At 41.8% G+C, this 27,910-nt stretch overlaps 1 protein-coding gene across 1 annotated transcript; it reads left to right on the forward strand.

Annotated features, from left to right (window-relative positions):
• Positions 1-1,307: 1,307 nt before the first annotated feature.
• LOC308380012 (NLR family CARD domain-containing protein 3-like) lies at positions 1,308-18,654 on the forward strand (the record flags this gene model as incomplete). Its single annotated transcript, XM_080860876.1, has 6 exons — positions 1,308-1,563; positions 3,149-3,229; positions 4,220-5,828; positions 16,863-17,036; positions 17,753-17,929; positions 18,597-18,654. The coding sequence occupies 6 exons, from the start codon at positions 1,308-1,310 to the stop codon at positions 18,652-18,654; spliced, it is 2,355 nt and encodes a 784-aa protein (XP_080717002.1).
• Between the last annotated feature and the right edge of the window lie 9,256 nt (positions 18,655-27,910).

Below are 27,910 nucleotides of genomic sequence, written 5' to 3' on the forward strand. Positions count from 1 at the left end.
GTTTTTTCCAGTGATTAAACAAGCTGGTGTTCTATAGACTATTTGTCCTGTTACTCTTCCTGTAAGAGAGACGTGTGTGTCTCAGTCCTTTGACTTCATGTTCAGTTGCTGTTCTCACATATTCATCAGATGAAATTATTGTGTCCTCAGAGACAGTTGAGGAGTGGCTAAGGGACGACTCCTTTGGACACTGAGGTAAGGTGGATCATGAATGAATGTTGATGAGTGTTAATGAGTTGTGGGTTCATGGATTTGTTGTATGGACTGTTGGTTGACAGCAAGTGTCTGATCAGATAAAACAATGCCATGTTCATGGAGTATGTAGTAAAAAAGCGCCCTCTTCAGGTTCACCTTTGACACTGTCACCAGTTACTGGCAGAGAGGGAAGCATTCACAGAAATCAACAGAAATATAGTAAAATAGCGCCCTCTTAAGGTTAACCTTTGACACTGTCACCAGTGTCTGGCAGAGGGAAGCATTCACAGAAATCAACAGAAATATAGTAAAATAGCGCCCTCTTCAGGTTCACCTTTGACACTGTCACAGGGAATACAGCCCTCAAAAAGCTTGGAAACTCTATAATCCAAATGATGTATTGGACCTGTCAACTTATTTCATACACACACACACACAGGCACACACATACACATACACATACACCAACCTTTTAATATTCATTTGAATACAGACCAATACGAATATTGGTGCTTAATGGTGCTAGAGTAACAATACATCAGGTTAAATTTGACACAGCCACAGCTTACGGAATTCTTGAAAACAAGATGTGTTGCAAATTGTAAAACATACTTTTTTCCATTTTTGAACGCTGCCAAAAATCACGTGATAAGATTATGCTCATGAGCACAGTTACAAATGCAAATCCTCTGGTTTTGGAGTATGAAATGACTATTGCAATTTGTTTTTTGTACTTTTACAGCTAAAAACTCCAAAATCAAGTTGTGAATGACAATTGTGATTAGTGTTTCTGTGTTACAGTTTGTCGTTTACAAGAGCAAAGCATACTCTGCACGTCTTTGTATAAATAAGACAATTCCTTCATAATCATGTATTGTGTCACCTTTATTTAACACGTACACAAACACACACAAAGACATACACACACAAAAATAGAGAGGGAGAGTAGAATTTCATGGTGAAAATTCAATGTTTTTGACCATTGCTAATGAATGAAAAATGTCTTTGGTTTTGAACATAAACTATACCCCCAACAGCTGGCCTTTTGGACTGCTGGCACAGCCTGACCCCAAGCATCCCGTTCGTAGCGGAGTTATAATATGGACCCCACAATGACCGCAGCCCTGAGGGAAGTGCTGAGGAACACTCTGGACAACCTCACAGGGGCCGAATTTAAGAGGTTCAAGCACCTCCTCCGGGACCAGGGCCAAATCCCATGGGGAAAGCTGGAGAAGGCCGACACAGACGACACTGTGGACTTGATGGTGCAGGTGTGCACCAAGGGAGCTGGGGACGTCATGTTGACCATCTTGAAGAAGATGAACCTCAACCAGTTGGCCCTGGACTTAGAGAGAGATCTGGGAAGATGTGAGTGTGTAGCTCATAGTCTCTGATGAGGCACCTGTGTATGTAGTAGGGATGGGCATTCGATTCAATTGTCTTAATCGATTGTCGGGAGAATTAACGATCGATTTTCGATTAATCATTAAAAAAATGATATCAAAAATGCACTTTTTATAGGCTATATTAAAATGCAGTGAAAAAAGATAAAACACAGCGTGTTCCTCACTGAGATCTTTATTACAAGATTGACAACTCTTGTGGCAGTTAAACCGGATCCGTTTAATGGTTACACTTGAAAAATATGCGCTGCTGTACTCTTAAGCAGCGGCGCCGACAGCTAGAAGCCGGTGCTCATAAACACAACTTACTCGGTTAGCCTACCTAACAATGAATTAGGCTAATTAACAAAGCTCCATTAAAACAACCAGTAACAGTATTATTGACAAGCCATTCAATTCACCGGTAAAGAGAATATTAAAAGTTAAACCCTAAACCTACAAGTCCAGGTGCTTAGAATAACAGCTGATAGTAAACGTCAACTTTTAAGATGATTCTTGAGCAGTGCCAATTTCAAGCTATGTCATTCCCCGGTTTTCTAACCAGAAACAATAACCCTGGAAGGTATTAAAAAATAGTAACTAACTGTTAAAGCACACATTTTTAAAACAACCAGTTAGCTAGCTTGGCTACCTTTTGGAATCCTTCAAGCCAAGTTCGCCAGCAATCCTAGGTTAGGTATAGGGATGCTAACTTAGCCACGGTAAGCTAAGTGATGGAGGCTGGTAGGATGTCAAGCTATTTCCAACAGTGCTGATAAATATGGTGGCTTCCAAATGTTTAATACTTACTTAGTTGTGTACTGTCACTAACCATGGTCGGATGTACGTTGTTCAAGTGGTACATCATTTGAGTTGTGGTCGAGTTGTACTTATACACAGCTTCGCAGTGTTGTCAATGAACTAAGTCATTATTTTTTTTTTAAATCAAAATGGTCCCACGCTACACGCCGTGACCTCTTCATGTTTACTTTTGAAAGACACGGAAACTTGCAGGTAATTCAGTAGGCCTGTGGCATTTTTTCAAACATTGCCCTTGTTTGGTAAAATTGTAATTGCTGCCACATAGCGAAATCCATTGCATTCCTTCAAGACTCACACTATGCAACAGAACGTGCATTAGTTTTATCGATGAAAAAATTATGTCATCGACGAAATTCTTAACGATCAATTAATCAATCGTCGATTAATTATGCCCATCCCTAGTATGTAGGAAGAATGCTAACACTCTCTCTCTCTCTCTCTGTGACTTTCTCTCTGCTGACTTTCTCTGGGACTCTTTCTGTTTCATTTCATCTCTGTCTCCTCCTTTTCTTTACAATCTATTTTTCTCTCTCATTCATCCCATCTTTCTGTCTCCTCCCTCTGTCCGACTGGGTATCTATCTGTCTCTTCGTTCTTTATGTATCTTTCTCTGAGCCACTCTCCCCCTTTCCCTCTCTCTTCCTTTCATCTCTCTCACTCTCTCTCTCTGACCCCCCCTCTCTCCAACTCTCACTTTCCATTTCTTTTCCTGCTCCATTTCTTTGTCTGTGGTGTTTTTCATACGAAAGTGGACATCACTGCTGACGCTGGAGGGATGGTGGACGCCCCAGCCTTGAGCGGAGGATCACCCATGCCACAACAAGGAGGAGGTAAGGACCCAATGTCGGCCATTTCACATTTGGATCCGGAGGCATATTAGCTGCAATACACACACACACAGAAATATTACACAAACCTTGGTGTATTTATGATATTTCTAGGTAAGTGGGACTTTGGGATTCCTAAGTTCTGAACAGGAAAGAGAAGAGAGGCTTTATTTGAAGTTTAAGTGAATAAGATGAGTTGGGTCTTCAGCTGCTTTGGGATTAATGCTTCAGAGCGTGTGGAGCTTGGAAACTCATCCCACCACAGTGGCACCACTGACAGCTTGAGACCTTTGGCTGACTGGTGTAGGGAGAGACCACCAGACTCTTTTCTCATTGGCAGCATGCACTGGTGAAGATGGACTGTAGACCTGGGTGAGGGTGTTTAGATAGGAAATAGGATGTTGTTGAGGGGGTAGCTACCGTCTAGTGGAGTCAGTGAAGAGAGATGAACAGAGGTGTGACGTGTCCTTTATTGATAATACAAATATGGTACCACTTTTTATGGGGTGCCCTTCAGGAAATATATCTGTACTGGTTTTGTACAAATGCATTGGTCCCTCTGTTCACTTTATGGTTTGTTGGCATATATATTGGTTTACTTATGTTTTTTTTGTTTCATATGTATTGGTCATTATGCACTTTTATTGACTGAAATGGTTAGTTGAAAACTAGATGAAAGAATGTGAATCCTAGTGAATGTATATGTGAGACTTGGAGATTGATACACAAACATGTAACATTGAGTATAAGAATAAATAAAGAAGGAAAAGTAAGTATATTCATGCAACATGTTAAAACACTGATAGCTGCTTAGACAAATAAAAATAACTACATAAATAATCACAGGAAAGGTGAAAGTCAAATGCTACACTAATGACCCATACAAAGCTAAAAAGTGAAAATCATGTCTTAATATTAAGGTGTCATATGTAATTTAAACAACCAGTTATTTACCCATTTTACCAAATTACATCTGAATTGTGTTGTCCTCAGATGACAATGCAGCAGAGGAGCTTGAAAAAAAGAAAACATCAATCAAATTGAAGATTAAGGAGCACCTGAAGAAAAGGTTAAATATTGCACATAAAGATTCTGGAGTTTCTACTGTACAAGATATCTACACTGAGCTTCACATTGTAGAGGGCCGCACAGATGGAGTCAACAGCACACATGAAGTGTCGACAATTAACATGAGACAGATTGGGAGAAGACCAGGCTCTGGGGATAAACAAGTAAAGTTGGCAAATATGTTCGGGTCTGCCACAAGAGTTTTGACTATGGGAGTTGCTGGCGTGGGGAAAACTGTTGCAGTGCAGAAGTTTGTCATGGACTGGGTTGAGGAAAAAGCAAATCAAGATATTGACTTTGTTTTTGCTCTTCCATTTCGTGAGTTGAACTTGAAGAAAGGTGAACGCTTCAACCTTCCTCAGCTTCTTCAGTTATTCTACCCAAATCTGGAAGATCTGGAAAACGTTCTTGACTTGAGTGAATGCAAAATTCTTTTTGTCCTTGATGGTTTGGATGAAAGTAGACTCAAACTGGACTTTGGCAACTGGATTATTAAGCTGGGAGAAGAGTCATCAGTGGACATTCTCATAGCAAGTCTTATTAAAGGTATGCTACTGTCCTCTGCACTCCTCTGGGTTACAACCAGACCAGCAGCAGCCAGTCAGATCCCAGAAGAATGCTCCTACTTGCTAACAGAGGTTCGAGGATTCAATGACCCCCAGAAAATTGAGTTCTTTCAGACCAACATTAAGAATCCAGAGAAGGCCAAGAGAATCATTGATCATATCAAGGAGAATAGAAGCCTACAGATCATGTGTCACATACCAGTATTCTGTCGTATTATAGCCAATGTGATGGAGAAAATACTGGAAGATCAGAGCAAAAAAGAATCAGCCAAAACATTGACAGCATTGTACACATGGTATACTGTCAATCAGATAAAAATAATGAATGACAAATACCTGGACAAGGACGAGAAGATGATTGCAGAGGAAAAAGGGGATCTCCTTGTTAAACTTGGGAAACTGGCATTCAAACATCTGGAGAAAGGCACCCTGATCTTCTACAAGAAGGACTTGAAAGAGTGTAACATTGATGTCGACTGTGGAGCACTGAAGGCTGGAGTTTGTACACAGATCTTCAACATGGAGAGTGCTTCAACTGGAGAAGACATGTTCAGCTTTGTGCACCTCAGTGTACAGGAATTCCTGGCAGCTCTTTATGTCCTTGAAAATGCAAGTCATGGGGTGAATTGCCTCTCGCAGACACGGTGGGAGAAGACCCTCTGGAGAGTCTCACACTCAAGGTTTGACCTTTTCAAGATGGCAGTGGATAAGGCCCTGCAGAGCCAAAATGGACATTTTGATCTTTTTGTCCGTTTCCTCCTCGGCCTGGCTCCAATGTTGGAGCCTGTAATCCGGTCCCCCCTGGATGTGGTGCTGCCACAGTTAGCTATCGGAGAAAAGAGCATCAAAAAAACAGTTAAATACATCAAAGAGAAGATCAGGAAAGATAAGTCACCTGAACGGATCATCAACCTCTTCCACTGTTTGAATGAGTTAGGGGACAACTCACTGGTTGAGGAGATCAACAGGTAATAACGTTTATTTTATAAGTTGATAAACAATAACAAATATTTTAACTACTAGAACATTTTGCTAAAAACACAGATATCATAGCCATATTTCAGATGAAAACAAAATGTATTCTTTATTTGTAAATTAAGTCATCAGGTCATTTAAAACTGTCTGCTAACTGAAATAAGAAATGTTGCATTGGTTTACCAACACATGTACATGTAACTGTTTAAAGAAACAAATGATCCATCATCAAACAGGTCCTTAATAATACATTCATTAAATCTTGGGTTTCACCCTCGAGAACACTATGTGCAGTGAACAAATAAATACAACTTTTAGCTGCAGAAGGAAAAGAAAGGTTTGAAGCCATGACACCATGAGGACAAGTACCATCTAAACCAGGGTTTCCCAAAGTGTGGTGCGCGCACCCCTGGGGGTGCGTGAGCTGCCTCTAGGGGGTGCGCGAGAGGAAAAGTGTAATGGTGGTCTAATGGTCTAATAATACATATTTTATGTAATTTTCAAAAATGTAAGTAGGATTTTTCACAAAAAGAAACCATGAATTATAAAAATTCCCTTTGTAAGATTTGAATTTTAAATATAAAGACGTACAATTTAATATGCACTTCAGCTCCTGCCGCCAGACTGTCTTGTACGTACACACTAGCTAGCCCTTGCATGTGCCGCTAACGTCAGCTAACTTCATTCATTCAGCAACATTCACGCAAATATGCTTTACTGGCTAAAATTGGGGAAGCTGTGAGGTGGGAGAGATTCCGCTAGAAAAAAAAAAATTGCCGTCATTTTAGTTTTCATTTTCCAGACATTTTAATGCTAAGCCGGTCAAATATCTATTAGGCTACTGCTTCTAAATGAGCCTATTAAATACAACTTATGGCAGGCTATGTAGCTTTAAGAGTCGTGTAGAGATCAGGTCGTGTAGAATGCAACATGTTTATTTGCCGAAGTTTACAATGAAAAAAAAACAACATGAATGTCTGATGCACCTTATAGCCAAGGGAACGTCACTCCATTCCGACCTAAACGCACGAGACTTCGGCCTTTTCTATGAACATATAGCCTTTGGCTTCAGGTAGGCTATACTGTTTCATTCTCATCAGACGGTTCGCCCTAATTAGTTGCGTTTGGCCTCCGAAAAAAGCTTAATAGTCTGCTTGGCCATGTTTGATCCTTCTCGCTCAGTTCACTATAACCGACGGTTTGCGCTTTATTTAAAATGCAGCATGCGTGTTATTTAAATACTTTCAAACGGCAGATAAGCCTGTTCATTTAAAACATAATAAGGGCAGGGGATGTTTGCTTTATAAGCCTAAATATTAGGGCTATTCTCAAATGACCGACGGACAAGGGAAACGCTATCAGTCTTAAAAAAAGAGAGTGAGAGATCGGAGGCAAGAGAAACAAAGGTCTGGTGATCAGTCGTGATGTATAACTTTATTGTACTTTGATTCAGATTAATGTAACCGCTGTGTATGGTTAATTGTAAATTAAACATGGTGAAATCTACCTTTGAGCCTGTGCGTGTGTCCTCGCCTTCCGTATTGCTCTTTAAAAGTGACGCCTTGTGTAACTGAAATGTATTGAAACTTTGTTGCAGTGTTTCATGGCGTTTTCGCACCTGTAGTTAGTTTGCTTTTTTTCTGATTCAGGGATTCAAATTATACGATGGTCCAGTTGCCCCTTTGTTCGGTTTGTGTTCATACTGCAACATTTAACAGCGGACTAAATCTTGTAAACAAACGCCATAGGTCCGATTTTAATGCGCCAAAAATAGTGTAATGAACTCTGTTTACTGGCCGCAGTGGCAACGCCCCGCCAATGGATTAATTGTGACCGGCTGCAGGTGGGTGAGACACCTGTTGCCTGTTAAGGAGGTTTGATTGTTCCTGGAGAGGATTATAACAGACTGTCTGAATCTGGGTGCGAGAGAGAACGCTGGGCAACACTGAGAGGAGAAGCCATTACCTTCTGTGGACTATTGTACAATCGTGTGTGTGAGTTAGGGTGAGTTGTTTGATTGTTCCTGGAGAGGATTATAACAGACTGTCTGAATCTGGGTGCGAGAGAGAACGCTGGGCAACACTGAGAGGAGAAGCCATTACCTTCTGTGGACTATTGTACAATCGTGTGTGTGAGTTAGGGTGAGTTAGCCCCCGGCCGGGGTTACTGGTCAGTCCCTTCCCCTAGTTTAAGTCGGCCATAGAGAGGCTCAGTGTGTGTGTGTGACGTAGTGTGAATACGGGTGGTTGGGTTGTATGTATTGACTTGACTATAATTGTAATAAATAGTAAAACGTGTATTCTGTGTTTGTGTTTGATTAACTCCTCCTCCGGTAATATAATCCTGTTACACTGGTGGCAGCGGTGAGGATCGGAGGAAGAGTTATTCGACACTATGCAGAATTCCGTAGGAGATTCTAGTCGGCAGCAAAACGGTACTGACTCTCGTGTGCAACCCACGGATGGCCGACCGCAAGGCACCGGTAGTGCAACGACCACACAACAGACACCGATGCGTACGACCGCAACAATATCGTCACGGCCTGCATTTATGCCTGATAATTTCTCAGGTCGGGATAGAGATTGGGAAGATTGGGCGGAACAGTTTGACATGGCGAGCGACATAAATGGGTGGAACGACGCCAAGAAATTAAAAATGATGGCTTTATTACTGGTCGGTAGAGCCAGAGAAATTTACCGGGGATTAAACCCGGCGGCGCGTACTGATTATAAATCATTGCGGGAAGCTATGGGCAGGCATTTAGGCCCCTCCGAACAAATAGATTGGAATCGAGCCCAGTTACACAGTAGGGAGCGTACACAAGGGGAAAGTGCACGAGACTTCGGTAATACTCTGCGAAGATTGGTAGAAAAAGCGTATCCCTCTGTTGATTTCAACACGCGTGATATGCTGGCCAAAGACCAATTTATTGCTAAAATCGGCAGTGGGGATGTGCGGGTTCAATTGCGAAGTGCAAAACCTGCAAATCTAGAGATTGCTGTGGATTTGGCCTCCGAATTCGAACAGATAAAAGCATTAGAGAAAAAGGAGACCGTTGCAGCTTTAAAAATGTTCTCGGCCGAAGGGCCATCAGATGACATTACCCCTAGTGCGATGTTTACCGAACTGCGTAAATTACAAGAAGAGGTATGTGCATTACGGAGCCTGGTTAATCCAAGCGGATCGAATGTAGCAAACCCTGGCGGACAACAGCGCGTAAACCCTGGTGGGCGCGGTAGGGGAGGCCGTTGGCGTCCGGAGTCAGAGGGCCCATCTAGAGCTTGTTGGGAGTGTGGCTGCACTCGCCATATGAGGCGTTGTAGAACCTGATAATGTAATAATTTCCTGATAACGTAATAACCCTGATAATGTAATAAAAAAATCCCTCATAAGTCCCTAAAAGATGTAATAAAACCTGATAATGTAATAATATCCCAATAATGTAATAAAGTGCATTTCCCAATAATGTAACAATCGCCATACCAATAATGTAATAAAATGTTACATTAATTGGAAGTTATTACATTATCAGGTTAGCCTCAATTTTGCAGAACCTGATAATGTAATAAATTCCTGATATTGTAAAAACTTTGGTCAGTGCTGAAATGTTGGGACACCAGTTATTCAGACCAAGTAGTGATGCTGTGTAGACAACCACCCACTATTGTTTTGCTCATATTTTGATCCCAATGGTATAGGCCTTTAGCCTCGCAAGCCAAACCTGTACAGCAAGAAGCTGTACAAGGGTCTGGCACAACATGATTTTCAGTGTGGGCGGGATTAACGGTTGTCTGTTAAGTTGCCTCTGCACGCAATGCCACACAATAGGAATGGCGCTGCAACCAATCCGAGCGACTGACGAATGACAAAAGACGATTTGATTGGCCTGGTACAGTGTAATTTTTAAGGGACATTGCCACACAAAATCAAAAGAGAATTTGATATAAATCAAATAGCGAAATGTCAGCTATTGATGATCAATGAGGACTTAGAAACTCAATGTTCTATGTGCCCATTAGCTGCCGGTCTATAACATACCAAAATGTTCTCATTATTTCTCTATTAGTTGATTACCACTGAATATCCCTTTCACCATTGTAAAAATTGTGCATTCGCAATCATATAAAATATATACTGTATCTGCTAATAGTGAAGCAGCAGGTCTCTGGACAGCTTCACTGTTTGGACCTCTGAAACTGGAGACCTGATGCTACAGCACCAACCAAAGTTATTACAATATCAGGTAATTATTACATTATCAGGTTTTGCAAAATTGAGGCTAACCTGCACTTTATTACATTATCGGGGTATTATTACATTATCAGGTTTTATTACATCTTTTAGGGACTTATGAGGGATTTTTTATTACATTATCAGGGTTATTACATTATCAGGAAATTATTACATTATCAGGTTCTACAGGCGTGATTGCCCGTATGTGTCGGGAAACGCCAGCGGGTGGCGCTAGAGGGCCAAGTCACCACCCCTGTACATAGTAGCCCTGTTGGATGTGCTGTTAAAATTGGGTCTGGGTCAGGGTTATATCTTGAGGGACATGTTCATGGACAACCATGTAAACTATTGGTTGATACAGGAGCCATGGTTTCCATACTGAGCAAATCTTTATGGTACGACCTTGATCCCCATGCTAAATTGGCTCCATATAGCGTCAGTGTGAGGGCTGCAAATGGTAGCTTGCTGGGGGTTTGGGGTATCTGGAGTACAGTGTGTGAATTTAACAATTTGGTTTTAAGCTGTGATTTTTTGATTGTAGACGCGTCAATACAGGTGATTTTGGGCACCGATTTCCTTTCGAGATATCAAGCCATAGTCGACGTGGGTAAACGGCGTTGCAAGCTCATGGGGAAAGATTTTCCTTTAGTTTGCACGCTGAGTGCACATGATGTGAGCAAAGTCACACTGGCAGGAGATATTACCATTCCTGCGCGGGCAGAGGTCCTCGTAAATGGCAAAATCGATGGGCTTTATGAAGGATCTGATGTGGGGATGTTTGAGCCTAATAACAACTTGTCTGAACGGTATGATGTCCTGGTTGCGCGGGTCATCGCCAGCCCATCCCCCGAACAGATTCCCCTTCGCGTCACTAACATGTCTAACGAGCCCATTACATTGCATAAGGGTACACACGTCGGTAGTTACGAGGTGGGTGTGGCCGTTTTGGAAGAGAGTGGTAACACTCCCTGCCCGGAGGACTATAACAGAAATGGTTGGAGTGTAGACTCTTTGGCGGCTGCTCTAAAACTACCAGAAAAGGGCTTGACTAGTGACCAATATACGCAGGTTAAAGAGATCCTGTGTCAACACCTCCCTGTGTTTAGCACCGGTGATGCAGACTTGGGCCACACTCACCTGACTCAACACCATATACACACAGGGGATAATAGGCCTGTCAAGATGAATCCTAGAAAAATCCCCGTACATTTTGAGAAGGAGGTTGAAGCCCACTTAGAACAGATGCAACGCCAGGGGATCATACGCCCTTCTCAGAGTCCATGGGCGGCTCCCGTGGTCCTTGTGCGGAAGAAGGATGGGGGTTTGCGGTTTTGCGTAGACTATCGGCGCCTAAATGATCTCACGGTCAAAGACGCATACCCCCTCCCTAGGATTGATGATACACTTGACGCCTTGGGGTCCGCCAAATGGTTTTCCACACTGGATTTAGCTAGTGGCTATTGGCAACTGGAGGTTAATCCACAGCACAGAGAGAAGACCGCTTTTGTTACTAAACAAGGCCTTTGGGAATTTAACGTTCTTCCTTATGGTCTTACGAACGCGCCCAGTACATTTCAGCGTCTAATGGAGCTAGTACTTGGTGGGTTACAGTGGATAAAGTGTCTCGTTTATTTAGACGATATTATTATTTTTGGGAGGACGTTCCTTGAGCACATATCGCGTCTTGGAGAGGTATTGGGGCGTTCAAAATCTGCCCAGTTGAAACTCAAGCCTTCCAAATGTAACTTATTCTCTCGAAAAGTGACATATTTAGGTCATGTAATTTCAGCAGAGGGCGTTTCCACAGACCCGGCTAAAGTCGAAGCGGTGCGCTCTTGGCCTACACCTGCTAGTGTTCATGATGTCCACAGTTTCCTTGGATTGGCCTCATACTATAGGCGCTTTGTGGCTAACTTTGCATCTATAGCACAACCTCTTCATAAATTGACCGAGAAAAAGATTCCCTTTAACTGGACGAACGAATGTCAGCAGGCCTTTGACATTTTGAAAGGTAAATTAACCACGGCTCCTGTCCTGGTATATCCAGAGATATCCAAGCAGTTCATTTTAGACACGGACGCCTCTGACCGTGGCATCGGGGCTGTGTTGTCTCAAATGCACGATGGCCAGGAGCGAGTTATTGCGTACGGCTCCCGGGCCTTGTCTAAAGCAGAGCGTATTTATTCCACTACTCGGAAAGAGCTATTGGCTGTCGTCTATTTCACCAGACACTTTCGCCATTACTTGTTGGGGTGTGAATTTGTATTGCGAACGGATCATAGCTCCTTGCAGTGGTTGCATAAATTCAAAGAACCAGAAGGGCAGGTTGCCCGATGGCTGGAGCAGTTGTCATCATTTAGTTACAGTATCCAGCACAGACCGGGGAAACGTCACAGTAACGCTGATGCACTATCTCGTTGTTTGGGGGAGCGCGAGGTGGGCGAGGTCTGTGTTCGTGTTCCTGAATTTGAGTGGGAATTGCCCTCTATACAACGTAACGATTTCATTTTACAACAAGTGATCTCTGCTAAGGAAGGAGGTGGGAGCTCTGCACCGAAGCAATGGATTGCTTGTCCCAAGCTAAAATCGTACGTGCCTCTTTGGGGTAGGCTTCAGTTGTGTGGGGGAGTACTGGCATTCATTGAGGAGGGGAAAGAAAGTCGCGCCGTCATACCAGAGTCTATGGTCCCTGTAGTTTTACAAAGTTTGCACAACAGCAAAACTGGGGGGCATTTGGGGACCGAGAAGCTGATGGATAGAGTTCGGACACGTTTTTTTTGGCTTGGGTGGACAGAGGGCGTAAAAACGTGGTGCAAAACCTGTCCTGACTGCTTTTCAAATAAAATCAGCGGACCGTCACCCAGGGCGCCGTTACAAACCTTTCAGACATTCCGACCATTTGAAAGGGTAGCTATGGATATATTGGGTCCTTTACCCCTGTCAGATAAAGGTAACCGGTACATCTTGGTAATTGCGGACTATTTCACAAAATGGGCTGAGGCTTTCCCTATACCCAATCAGGAGGCTAAGACTGTTGCTGAGGTATTTGTTACGGAGTTCGTATTGAGTTTCGGCGCACCTCGCACCTTACACACAGACCAAGGAAGGAATTTCGAATCCGAACTGTTTAGGCACGTTTGCGCTCTACTTGATATACACAAAACAAGAACTACCCCGTATCATCCCTGCTCGGATGGGCTTGTAGAGAGGCTAAATCGTACTTTGACCACAATGCTTTCAAATTTTTTAAACTCAAATCAGTCTGATTGGGACGTGATTTTGCCTTATGTGATGATGGCGTACCGTAGCAGTGTCCAGTCCAGCACCAAATTTACACCTTATGAAGCTGTATTTGGGCACCAGATTGTGTTGCCAGTTGACTTACTGTTGGACCGGGGTGATGAGACTTGTGAGGGGTTGAATGTGTATGTTAACAGCATGAAGCAGAAGTTGTGCTCAGTGGCAGAAGCCATACAGCGACACCAACAAGCAGCATCAGAAAGCCAGAAGGGGTTCTATGACTTAAAAGTTTCACACCAGTATTATGAGCCTGGGGAGAAAGTGTGGGTGCGGGACCAGAGAAGGAGGAAAGGACAATGTCCAAAGCTTAAGAAGAAATTTAGTGGGCCTTATTTAATCTTGGAGAGGCTCTCTGATGTTCTTTACCGGCTGAAGGGGAGTACTGGGGAAGCAGTCGTGCACTTCAACCGACTTAAGCCCTGTTATGATAACCAAAGTTTAGTCCCTCTTAGGGCAAACGCCCAGGAGGGTGATGGACAATCTGCCAGAGAGCAACCCAGAGGGAGCAGACTGCGACAACAGAGGAGATTCGTTATGCCCCCCTTGCCACCACCTGCCTTGGTCCAATCAACACCTGCAGACACATCGGGGGCCCCTGTCATGGGGGGAGGCCAGTCTGCTGAACGGGCCAGCTTCACCGAGGGGGATCATCCCTTTACACCAGCAGCTGAGCAGGAGGGAGAGCAGAACCAACCGAGACCCCTGCATGATGCTGTTCCCGGAGGTCAACAGCAGGCCCCACCAGTGTCTGAGGCTGGAGGGCTTGAGCCTCATGCACCGGATACTTCGATGGCTGTGGGTTCCCCTTCACCACAGAGACAACAGGGGGCTGAGTCAGCGGCAGAGACTGGGGAGTCTGGGTCGCCTGCACAGGATCCTGCACCGCTGGGTTTGGAACCGTCCCGGCCCCAGAGACAACGGAGACAACCTGGGTGGTTCAAAGATTTTAATGTGGATGTAAATAACATTGGACGCGAGGGCGCCATCCTCTTCAAAGGAGGGGGTAGTGTAATGAACTCTGTTTACTGGCCGCAGTGGCAACGCCCCGCCAATGGATTAATTGTGACCGGCTGCAGGTGGGTGAGACACCTGTTGCCTGTTAAGGAGGTATGATTGTTCCTGGAGAGGATTATAACAGACTGTCTGAATCTGGGTGCGAGAGAGAACGCTGGGCAACACTGAGAGGAGAAGCCATTACCTTCTGTGGACTATTGTACAATCGTGTGTGTGAGTTAGGGTGAGTTAGCCCCCGGCCGGGGTTACTGGTCAGTCCCTTCCCCTAGTTTAAGTCGGCCATAGAGAGGCTCAGTGTGTGTGTGTGACGTAGTGTGAATACGGGTGGTTGGGTTGTATGTATTGACTTGACTATAATTGTAATAAATAGTAAAACGTGTATTTTGTGTTTGTGTTTGATTAACTCCTCCTCCGGTAATATAATCCTGTTACAATAGGCTGAGTTGCTTTTTTTTTTTAAGGTGTGGGTGATTGGGGGTGCGTGAACACGGTCGGGATGTAGAAGGGGGTGCATGGCCTAAAAAGTTTGGGAACTGCTGATCTAAACAAACGCTTAAGCAGACAAAGGCAGGGGCTGAGTAGCTATGTATAGCCTTTATGCATTCATGGCTAGAGCTGTGTGAAGTGTATGTGGATCAGGTAACATAGGGGCATGTTCATTTGAAGGTTTGGATTCGCATACACTTGGGCAAACTCGCTGTTTATTATGACAACTCCAATATGTTAGTAGAATCCACTACAATCTCCAGAGTGGATTTAATGTGTAGTGAAAAGGAACTGCATATTTGTCAGACCTGAAGCTATTCACACACAGATTAACCACTGCTTATTCTTGTCATTTGGTTTGGCATATTGTTCTGAAGTAGCATATTCATTTGAAGGTTTGGATCCGCATCTTCAGAGCCAACCATACCAATGAAAATGTGTACATATGTTTTGATGCTTTGGCAAAGGAGATGTTTCTCGGTTGAGATGATAGAGGAAGATTTGAATATTTAAAATTGTTAAAATCATCAAATCATCACAGCAGCACAGCACATAGCCATCATCACAGCAGCACAGCACATGGACTTTTCACTACACATTAAATCCACTCTGGAGATTGTAGTGGACTTCACTAACATATTGGAGTTGGACTTTCCACTACACATTAAATCCACTCTGGAGATTGTAGTGGACACTAACATATTGGAGTTGGACTTTTCACTACACATTAAATCCACTCTGGAGATTGTAGTGGACACTAACATATTGGAGTTGCCATAATATACAGTGAGCTTGCCCAAGTTTATAAATGGTGTTTCCATGGCAACAGTGAGCTTGCCCAAGTTTATAAATGTTTTTCCATGGCAAGGTTGTCAGCTGAAGTAGGCCATGTGCTGTTGTTACGAACCAGGCACTCTGGTTAGTAACACAATGATGAACAGTCAAGCGGGGCTCGTGTCTAGGGTTTTATTGTAAGCGCGGATAACAAACAAAGAGAATTCTTTAACAACTGGAGGTCACAACAATAAACGAAGGCCCGAAGAACGTGACGGCACGCAGCAGGGAGAGAGCATTCCGGACTGCCACTCCGGCTTAAGATGTATCTGGCTCCGCCCGCAATCACCAGCCGTACCTGCATGCAATAACGGGGAACAAAACACAGCCAACGAGCAACACAACGAAAACCACGACCCCTAGGGACAGTAGGAGGGCTGCTGTGATGATTTGAACTGTGCAGGGCTGGTGTCAACACAAAAGCTTGAATTGACAAAAACTATTTAACAATTTAAAATATTCAGATCTTCCTCTCTCATCTCAACCAATAACCAGCTGAAGTGGGCCCAACTCCAATCTGTTAGTGCCCACTACAGTCTCCAGAGTGGATTTAATGTGAAGTGAAAAGTCCAACTCCAATATGTTAGTAAAGTCCACTACAATCTCCAGTGTAAATTTAATGTGTAGTGAAAAGTCCAACTCCAATATGTTAGTAAAGTCCACTACAATCTCCAGTGTAAATTTATTGTGTAGTGAAAAGTCCAACTCCAATATGTTAGTAAAGTCCACTGCAATCTCCAGAGTGGATTTAATGTGTAGTGAAAAGTCAAACTCCAATATGTTAGTAAAGTCCACTACAATCTCCAGAGTGGATTTAATGTGTAGTGAAAAGTCCAACTCCAATATGTTAGTAAAGTCCACTACAATCTCCAGAGTGGATTTAATGTGTAGTGAAAAGTCCAACTCCAATATGTTAGTAAAGTCCACTACAATCTCCAGAGTGGATTTAATGTGTAGAGAAAAGGAACTGCATATTTGTCAGACCTGATGCTATTCACACACAGATTAACTACTGCTTATTCTTGTCATTTGGTTTGTTTTGGAATTAGAGAGTAAATTGTATATTGATAAATTAACTTAATTTTTTTCAGAGGCCAAAAGGAGGATTCTTAAGTGTCAGAAATATGATGAAAATAGTGTTTTTCTAATATGTTACCCAGACAGAGAGAGTCATATAGGGCGAAGGATCTGACTCCAGCCCAGTGTTCAGCTTTGGCTTATCTGCTGCTGATGTCAGCTGAAGACTTGGATGAGTTTGATCTGATGAAATACCTGAGATCAGACGAAGGGCTCCGCAGAATGCTTCCTGTAGTGAAAGTCTCTAGGAGAGTTAAGTGAGTACAGTTTAGGGTGGGTACTGGGAGGAAAAACTTTTTAACAACAATGATACAACTTGGGACCATTTTGGAAATGTATTCTGACATACTGGCTTGGAGAGATGCTTCTGTTTAACTGTGTATGAACATGGATAAAAAGGTTATAATTGTATATGCAACTTAGATACCTCGACAATATAATGTTTACAGTTTAGGGTGGGTTCCGGGAATAAAGCCTTGTTAACAGCAATGATACACACTCACTCACACACTCATTCACACACTCACCCACACACTAATTCACACTCGCACACACTCACTCATACACTCACTCACTTACAAACACACACACACACACAAGTTATAAATACACACAGACACACACAACCCCCCCCCCCCCCCCCCCCCCCGCCACACACACACACTTTGCAGCCCCTCCTCCCACCCACAGAACAAACACACGCCCCTCCTTCCAGAGGACCACCATCTGCTCCCTCCCTCCCAACAGCAGTGATACAATTTGGGACCATTTTGGAAATGTATTCTGACATACTGGCTGAGAGATGCTTATTTTTAACTGTGTATGAACATGGATAAAAGTTATAATTTTATATGCAACTTAGATACCTCGACAATATTATGTTTATTCTTCATTTGCTAAATCAGTGCCAATGCTGAATAGTATCAACTGTACAAATCTATTATTACAAACATACATAATGTTTTTTAAACAGGCTACAAACGTGTAACCTCTCCAAAGCAAGCGGTGAAATGATGGCATCAGTGCTGCAGGGGACACCTTCCCATCTGAGAGAGCTGGACATGGGTGGGAATCCTGATCTGAAGGACGAAGGAGTGGACCTGCTCTGTGTGGGACTAAGAAATCCACAGTGCAAGCTGGAGATACTAAGGTCAGCTATGTGGCATGTATTTAACCTGCTGGAGACTACCACTGATATAAATGTTAGCTGCCGTTTATTTCAATCAAACCAGAGGTTGCAAGCTCATCGAATGAAATGGTGTTAATTATTCACTTCATTTATTTCATTAGCAAGACCCTCTGTCTGCAGGATATAGAGGGACCAATTAGCTGGAAGCATCTTTAAAACGTACTTCACTCAAAAGATCGGCTAGCCCACACAGCCCATTTAAAGCGAGCGCAAATGTCCAGCAAGTCAATAAAGAAACACGTAAAACACCACTTCAAAAAGCACCATGCAGCACGACAGACCTCCCTGATTAGATGCGCCCCTCACATTAATATCCGCTTACAAGAAACAGTCCAAAAAATTGTCTATGACAGTAACTGGCAAAGACAATATAAAATGTGTCATGTCAGAAATGGATTAATAAATAGGCCGATACCAGGACGAGTATTGAGGAAGCAGTTAGTGTGGCGTTCCTATCCCGATCACACTGTCTGAGATGCACTCACATTTTCAGTCCCTGCACTTGCTGGCTATTTGTATGGCTATTTGTATCGGTGGAAGCTCTAACAAGCGATTCAAAGTGGCAGTATAAACTCTCCAGCGTCACACAATCTCCCAAGTTCCCTTTCCTCTCCACACTTTAAATCAGCTCTCAGGTGGGCATGATCAAGCTAACTGCTCAGCACAGCCCATACCATGAAAGTTAGTCAGGTTATTCTCTGTTCAACACAGGCATATAAGAAAGGCCCAACAGCTGAAATTCAATTGTAATTCTTAAAAACTTTAGTGTCTGTCTTTCTCTCTCCTGCTTTCTCGTGCTCATCAGCTGTCTGTATGTACAGATCTGTCCTCTGTTATTACAGTCATTTGCATGAAAGCATTTGTACTTTGTGGAGGGAAGGGATCAAAATGTAATCTCTATGTTATGTCACAATGCTGGCATTCAGGTTTAACCTTAAACAAAGTTAAAATGTTAATCAAGAAAAATGAAATCAAGCTCCACAGGTAAAATGGGTGTGTTACATGGGGAGTCTGGGCATGGTATTATCACTCCTTTATCTTTTAGCATTTTGAACACAGGGACTATTCCTTCTTTAGCCTCCCTTCTTTGCGGATATAGTCTTTAGTAAGGTCGATGTGAACCTTTAGGTGTTATCTGAACAGGAGCTACCATTCCTTATCTGGCCTACATCTGCAGGCCCTCTAGACCACAACTATTCGAGGAGACAAGTTAACTCTGCTTCCTCCTCCATGGTCAAACAAACAGTTTGTCATCTTTCTACTATTGGCTAACAGTCGAAGTTTTAAAGTGCAATCCTCTGGGCCCTCCCTAGAGTGAGGTATGTCAGCGGTTATGCTTTTCATATCTCTTATTGTCCAAGCTCTATATACCCATACTGTAGTGGTTACGCTTTTCATATCTCTTATTGTCCAAGCTCTATATACCCATACTGTAGTGGTTACGCTTTTCATATCTCTTATTGTCCAAGCTCTATATACCCATACTGTAGTGGTTACGCTTTTCATATCTCTTATTGTCCAGGCTCTATATACCCATACTGTAGTGGTTACGCTTTTCATATCTCTTATTGTCCAAGCTCTATATACCCATACTGTAGTGGTTACGCTTTTCATATCTCTTATTGTCCAAGCTCTATATACCCATACTGTAGTGGTTACGCTTTTCATATCTCTTATTGTCCAGGCTCTATATACCCATACTGTAGTGGTTACGCTTTTCATATCTCTTATTGTCCAAGCTCTATATACCCATACTGTAGTGGTTACGCTTTTCATATCTCTTATTGTCCAAGCTCTATATACCCATACTGTAGCGGTTACGCTTTTCATATCTTTTACTGTCCAAGCTCTATATACCCATACTGTAGTGGTTACGCTTTTCATATCTCTTACTGTCCAAGCTCTATATACCCATACAGTAGTGGTTACGCTTTTCATATCTCTTACTGTCCAAGCTCTATATACCCATACTGTAGTGGTTACGCTTTTCATATCTCTTACTGTCCAAGCTCTATATACCCATACTGTAGTGGTTACGCTTTTCATATCTCTTATTGTTATAGCTCTATATGCCCATACTGTAGGAGACTGATCTGCAGCCCCAGCATTAGGGTTTGGCATCTCCATCATTGGACAGATCAGATCAGAGTCCTCAGACTCATAGAGAGTAACATATTTTTTAACTTTCTGGCTGAGTTCTAGGAGTGGTTTTTGCAGCAGCTTGTGTTACAGGCAGCGCTGGGTTCAATTTGGAGGATAATGAGGATAAGGATACAATCCATTAATAGGGTTTGAGGTGTGGAAATTAATGATTTAAAGTTAAGGAGAAGGTAGGCTACATCAAAATTCACATTTAACCCATTTAGGCCTAAAGCGCCTGGAAAAAATGCCTGTAAAACCTATAGGCGATTTCAGAAAAGCCCCCAAAACCTGAAGTTTTTCTAGAAATTCAGCAATTGTGTCAACGCCTACTACATTACTGATTTCTCAGCCCCTGTAACAGATAGGAACACAATTCAAAAAGTATTTGAGAGCTTACACCTGTGGCTTTCACGAGAATTTGAATTTGTATTTACAATATTTACATACACCTTCTCAAAAGTAAACAAAATATGTAAAAGTGCAGGATCAGCACAAAACAGTAGAAAAAAATGTAATAAGCTATATGACAAAGTACATAACAAAGTGAAATAAAGTATATAACTATATAATTATAAATATATAATTCTTATAGGGAAAGTTTTAACTTTTGAGTTGTTTACTTGTTTTATTATGAGCAGAAGGGAATACGATTAACATCTATTTTGTTGTCCGTGTAGTTTTTACATACCAGGGATATTTAATGCTCATTTGGACACTATGGATGGAGAATGGACCTGACAGTGTCAACCTCTGAGTTGTTTACTTGTTGTATTATGAGCAGAAGGGAATAAGATTTTGATCAACAATTATAACTATTTTGTTGTCCATGTAGTTTTTACATACCAGTGATATTTTTATGCTCATTTGGATACTATCACTGAGATACAGATGAACTAGTTTAGTGTCAAATATTCCATTAAAAGGGAAAAAACAGGAATAATTCAAATAAAAAACAAAACAAATTTCAAGTACATCTTATTTATCAACTGATAAATACTGTATGCTGGGCTGAAATGGAAGGCAACCAAAGCATTCACTATAATAAAGTCAAACGAGGATTCAGTAGCATTAACTGATTATAAACAACATTCTATAGGGACTGATTATTGTTTTGAAATACTAGAATATATAGTAATGCAAAGAATAGAGAGTTGTCGATATAATTCGCTCGTTCACACTCGCTCACTGGAGAAAGTTTTAACAACATAGCAAGCTAGCTTAGTGTTAATATAGCCCTCTATGATACCATATTCCCTTTCATTTACCTCGAGTAAACCTACATTTAAGCAAGTAACAATCGTTAACAACTACAGATAACCATATTCTGTAACTACCAGTACTCACAACTCACTCCTTGCCTAATTTACTTTGAGCTATAATCCTGGCTGTCGCGGAGGAGACGTTACTTAGCAAAGCGAGAAAGCCAACGATTTTTTTTTTAAACTACTAATGGCAAAACATTTGAGGCACTATCACATGTCTATTCTGATGCATTTCATTGGCCCAGAGGCTGACACTTTGGGCAAAAACCCCCCTTATACAGAGAAAACGACACAAACGCTTTCCCGGCCTTAAAGGTAGAATGACGCAACAGCGCTCCCGGCTTTAATGGTAGAACAGCGGTAATGCTTTCCCGGCTTAAATGGGTTAAGTGTCCCAGCTTGAGATCATGGTGTGTATCCTATTATTAAACATTCAGTAACTCTCAAGTAATCAAACACCTTTCCACCGATGACTGAAAATGTCTTCAGTTATGTGCATCATACCAGCCACCCTGTGAAGTCTGTGTGTGTTACTAGCTGATTTGCCCTTAACTGACTATGTACTTTGGTCAGAGAGTAGCCATGACCTTCAGATGTAGTACAACAGATGTATTAACGTTTGAACTCCAGCGGGTTGATAAGAGTGCATTGAGTGCTTGCCGTAGAATTAGCATACATTAAAGTACGTATTCGTGTGTGTGTTTGTGTGGTTTTCTGTAGAGTAAAGACATACAGAATATACGCAGAATGAATATACAAACGTAGTAAACTGCACCAATATACATAAATATATATGTAATATAAGCACTTTGTAGGCAAGCATAAGTGACGCATCAAATTCAAGTCACTTATGCTTGCCTACAAAGTGCTTACAGGGTCTGCTCCCACCTACCTAAATGCTCTTGTAAGGGCAAATGTTACACCCAGGACGCTGCGCTCATCCAGTGAGCGTCGTCTGGCACTGCCCCCAGTGCAAGCAAGGCAATCCAGACTATTCTCAGTTGTAGTTCCACGTTGGTGGAACGACCTGCCTAGCACTACCAGAGCAGGGGCGTCCCTCTCTACCTTTAAGAAGCTCTTGAAGACCCAACTCTTCAGAGAGCACCTCCCTTCCTAACTGGCACCTTGGCTTAACCTGCACTTAAGCAGTAACAGGCCCGCACTTCTTTTTATACTTCTATGTCTTTTTCTATTTTAATAAGCAGTATTTATTGTTACACCAGGTTCTTAAGGCTCTTAGCTTGATTGTTCTCTCCCTTGTACGTCGCTTTGGACAAAAGCATCTTCTAAATGACTAAATGTAAATGTAAATATTTATGCATTATGTATTATGTATTATGCATATTTGAACAATATACATAATTACATATCAATTATTTATCATTCAAATATATATTTCACTATTATGCAATATACAGAATTGCTGTGCCAACAACTGAAATAAAAATTATATTAATACCAATCACCTGCACTCAGTGTATCAGAACCACTGCAATTACAATGCTGTTTCATTAATATACCACAAGATGGACAATGGAGAAGACAGGCATTGAGTCTAAACTCTAGCTATGACCGCGATCATAACAATTACAGTGTAGTAGACAGGCTACTGCAAACATATGCAAGGAAATTACTAGTATTTAACCACTAGTGTTGATCAACATAAACATGAGGAAAGTAATGCTAGCAGGAACATAAAATTATGCACTTTCATTATCAGTAACGCAGACGGCAACACAATGTTAACTTTATGCTAGCATAAGAAATTGTAAGCACGTTCACTCATGTCAGCGGCAAGCACGAAAGGTTGATCCACACACCCTGTGAGACAAACCACTTGCAAGACAGACGGAACACAGAGAGAGTGGAAGATTAGTGCAGCTTGAAAGTTGTTCATCCAGGTGTCTGCACAATTATAGTGGATTTATGGCTTCACAGACCAGTCGAAATCACTGGATTCACTAGGTGTTGGTAAACTCCAGTTCATCCAAACATGGTCAGAATACTTGTGGAAATCTTCTTTGCAACAGAAGAGTTATTTTCCGTCTGTAGTTTTACCGTAATTTAACTTTTTATTTACCAGGCTTGTTCACAAGATCATATTATTGAAACATTTTTTTTCTGTTTGTGAGAAGGCCCGAGCCGGCCATCTCACGATGTGGGATGTAGCCTGGTAGACTGGGGTTGCAGGCACGAACACACGGCGCAGGAGACAGTGGCTTCCTTAAAAATAGCTATATTTATTTACAAAAGGTTTTTTTTTTTTTTTAAACCCCAAAACATGCAAACACAAACTGAACACACTAAAGCATATAGACAAGGTACACCTCTGAGCATTCAGGTTTTGTCTAGTACCTTGTCCAAGCTCCATCCAGCATGTTCAGTCTGTCCCTCACCATGAAACAATGCTGTGCCTCTTGAAAAGGCACAATTGGTCCAATTAAAAGGTAATTGGAGGTTAAAAGGTTATTGGACCCCTCCACAGGGGTGGGGGAATACGGACCCAACCATTTAGGCAGGGGAGTCCAGTCCTTCTTCCCTCATGGACCACAGTGAGAAGCTCACCTTTTCACACTGTTTTCCAATGTAGCCTAAAATAATGTAACATAGTATGTTCTCATGCTGAGGTTCACTAGGCTGTCACCTGTTCAGTCAGGACAGCTCATGTTAGATTAAAGGCAAGGTGAATAGCACCAATGAGCATGTGAGTAAAGTTATAAAAGAAAATGTTGAAATATCCTTTGATAGTATCAGGAATTAGGAGTAAGTTTAATAAACATATTCCATCAATAATTATATCTCATCCTTAATGGTAATTGTAATATTTTGAAGAAACATCGAAGTTGATAGCTCTCATGTGTATTCTGGAATTGACCACATGGTCAAAATTTCCTGTAGCCTCATGGATAGATTTTAGTGGAATGCTGACACCCCTGCGTCCGTGTCCTCCATGAATATAAAGTATCCCAGACCAGTATAATAAATTAGCATTCAGGTATCCCCTTACCTTCCTTGGTTTAAAAAGAGCTGATCTCTGTAGAGACAGTTAGTTGAATAGAGACTAGGTGAAACTCCAGTAGCGCAGCCAAGTCTCGTTCTCTCCCTTGGTGGCCACCACTGAAAGATTAAAACCTGACCATTGATTTTCCATCACTTTGACTACCGTAATCTCTGATAATTGGGATTAAAATAGTACCCTTTACCTTCAAAAACTTCTCACCACACTTCTGTCAACTTTAAAGACAGAAATGTTTGTCCAGCATAAATTAAATAAAAAAACCTGTTGAGCAATCACACAAACTGAAAGCATTAATCTTGCTATTGTTTAGATCTGTGAAGTGATTAAACTCGTCCCGGATGCATAGAGTGGGTAGATACATAGGCGCTAGCATCGATTGTTTTTTGCTTCCCTGCAAGCACGCTTACCCCCCATGACTGCGGCTGCAGGTTCAGGTTCAGTGTGTGACTGTGCAATATAATGAATCTGACATAGGGGCGTGTGGTGTGTATCGTTTACAGTATTATCTGAATTATTGTTTTAAGGATATGCAAGCTGAAGGTACACTCTTGTCTTTGATACACTTATGCCAGACACCAATCTGAAACTGCAATCATGTAGGGTGCTTGCATTTTATTTCATCACTTTTGCTGCAACTTTATCACTGGCACTGCGTTCACTATGGGGGTGGCACAAGGGGCTGCCAGAGCAATGACACAATGGTGTTCTTATCAGTGGAGGCTTCTCCATTGAGGAGAGGGAGGAAGATCCTCCTTAACATTTTGAGAATAAAAAGTGTACTTTGCCCAGACTACTGTGATTAATTAAAACCCTTAAATAGGACTACTTTAATACCTTTGTATATGTAATGTTAGTTTCCCTGGGTAAAGATGACATTAGCACCCCCTATCGCTATCGAAAATTGCTGCCGGAGGACCTTCCTCCCTCTACCCTCCATTGACTCCCATTCATTTCTCTGCCTGCGCTGGCGGCTCGTGGAATGCGTTGACTTCAATGGCAGAGAGGAGGACGATCCTCCTCTGAGAGGGTGTGACTAGTTTAGGGGTCTGGATAGCGCTAAAATCTATTAACGAATAGGCTGGAGTCACGTCTGCGCTATAAACCAATAAGCAGAGGCCCTGGATATGGTGGGTGGGGTTATCCCCTCAAATCTAGGCTACGAAAGATAATCTGCTCAGTCTAAGAGACACAGTTAAGCAAGAATATCTGATCATTTTAATAATGAGAACACATTAGCAAATTAGCAAATAAAGTAAACTATGGAAACCGAGGACATTGTTCATGTTTTATTACAGAAACCATTCCATGGGGTGAGTTACAATGACAAGTTGGCCATTAAAGCAACAGGTAGACCAATTCCAAAGATTGAAATCACCAAAAGCAACGGCAGAGTCAGTGTCGTGAGTGCTACATGGTTTGCTAGGTAGGCTACTCGTGGGTGACTGGTAGCATTACCAACAATCGGTTATATTGCTGGCCCTGTTTACTAATGAATGTCAACTCTCCAACGTGGTCTTTTCATGGATTTACTGATATAAAAAATATTGACAGGGCAACCAAGCGCCACGACAAATGTCAAGACCACGTTGGTGCTGCTATCCGCCTTTCATTGCTAGGCGGCACCATGCCTATAGAGCGGTTAGTGGATGAGGGTGTGCGGCTGCAAATTCAACAGCACAACGCTAAAGTGCGTGGCAATAGGGAGGTGGTAAAACGTCTGTTAGATGCAACGGCTTACCTAGGCATGCTAGAGTTGTCTTTCAGGGGGCATAACGAAGGGGAAAATTCTGACAACAAGGGCAATTACAGGGAACTTGCGGAGGTGATAGCGAAGTATGACCGTGTTCTGGCAGAACATCTGGAAAGCTCCACCGTCTTCTCACAGGCATGTCAAAAACAATCCAGAACGATCTAATTGCAGCCATTCACCATTGGATTGAAACAGAGCTAGAAAAGGACCTTAACAGGGCACACTTCTTTTCCTGGCAAATTGACGAGACCACTTACATTAGCTGTCATTCTCAGCTGTCTGTCATCTTGCGCTATGTTGATGACCACGGTACAATTCAGGAACGCCGTTTTTCTAGCCAATAATACTTGAGAAAAAGGATGTAAGTGAATGATTCAGAGCATGATGCATTTGAAATGGTATCAATTATGGTCTTGTGTCTTCATTCTTCTTAAAACAATTGTAGCTGAAAATAATTAGACATATTACAACCAATAGCTTCAGTCATTGAGTGGAAAAAATAGGCCCAATGATTGGCCCAGAATCTTTTTTTTAGTTTTACAAATCAAGAGTAGTCCTGATTTGACTAATTGCCTTTGCATCCTTTCCTTCTGGCCTGGACTAGTCCATCAAAGACATGCTGCCCACCAGCTTTCAAAGTACAATGCTGCCACTGGTGAATTTATCAATTTTATTCACAAAATTATCCCTCCCGGCTATTTTGTGCTGTAGTTCACCAAAACACCCTGAAACAACTTGAGTCTCACATACTTATGCCACCAACAGTACAAATGGGCCAATGGCAACCAAGCGCGCAGTCCTTCCTCCCTCACTTTAAAAACCACCAGCCGCCACTGGTTCTTATGCTTCTTCACGGTTTCTTTTTTTTTTTTTTTTTAAATGACTCAAACCCGTGAAATCTGTTCTAACAGCAATGTCTTGTCTTGTGTCACAGCCCTGTCGAGGATCAGGACATGAACAAAAGGGTTGAGATGGTAATGCTGACAAAAACACAGCAGGACAGAAATCAGTGAATTTGAAAGTATTTATTGTATACATAAGATACAAAAAAGGCACAGGGATGTAACACACACAGGGACGTAACACTCACACACAGGGATGTAAACCACACACACTCTTTTTTTTTTTTAAACATTATGTTTATTGGGTTTTTCATTTTTTTTTAACAACACAAAACAAGACATACAATAACAACAAGACTCGGCTCAGAGACTCAAATATACAGACAAACTTTGCTCATTACTTAGGCTATGTGACGGCACAGAAAGAGTAAATAAATTAATATAAAATTAGAAAATAAATGAAATACAATAATAACATAAAATAAAATAAAATAAAAGGTCCTATCCATTTTACATGAATCCTCTTATTAGTATGGTTTCAATATTTAACCCCATAAAGGACATGAAAGGTTCCCATTTTCTGCGAAAAATGTTATCCTTATCATGTAACTTACATGTCAAATAATCCAGTGAAATATATTCTATTACAACTTTATGCCACTGTGTTCTCGAGGGGGGTTTGTCAGTTATCCAGTTTAATAAGATACATTTCCTTGCACAGAAAGTTAACATTTTATATAATTTCTCTTTGTATTTGTCGTTAATAAAACAGTTTGATATCCCAAGTAACATGCAAAGAGGATCACATTGTAGTGACATGGATAAAATCTTATTTATATCTTGCCCAACCATATTCCAAAATGTTTTAATTTTCCGACACGACCACAGGCAATGAGTAAGACTCCCTATCTCTATTTTACACTTAAG

Source organism: Sprattus sprattus (assembly GCF_963457725.1).
Source record: "Sprattus sprattus genome assembly, contig: SUPER_1_unloc_1, whole genome shotgun sequence".
In the NCBI taxonomy this organism is placed as follows: Eukaryota; Metazoa; Chordata; class Actinopteri; order Clupeiformes; family Clupeidae; genus Sprattus; species Sprattus sprattus.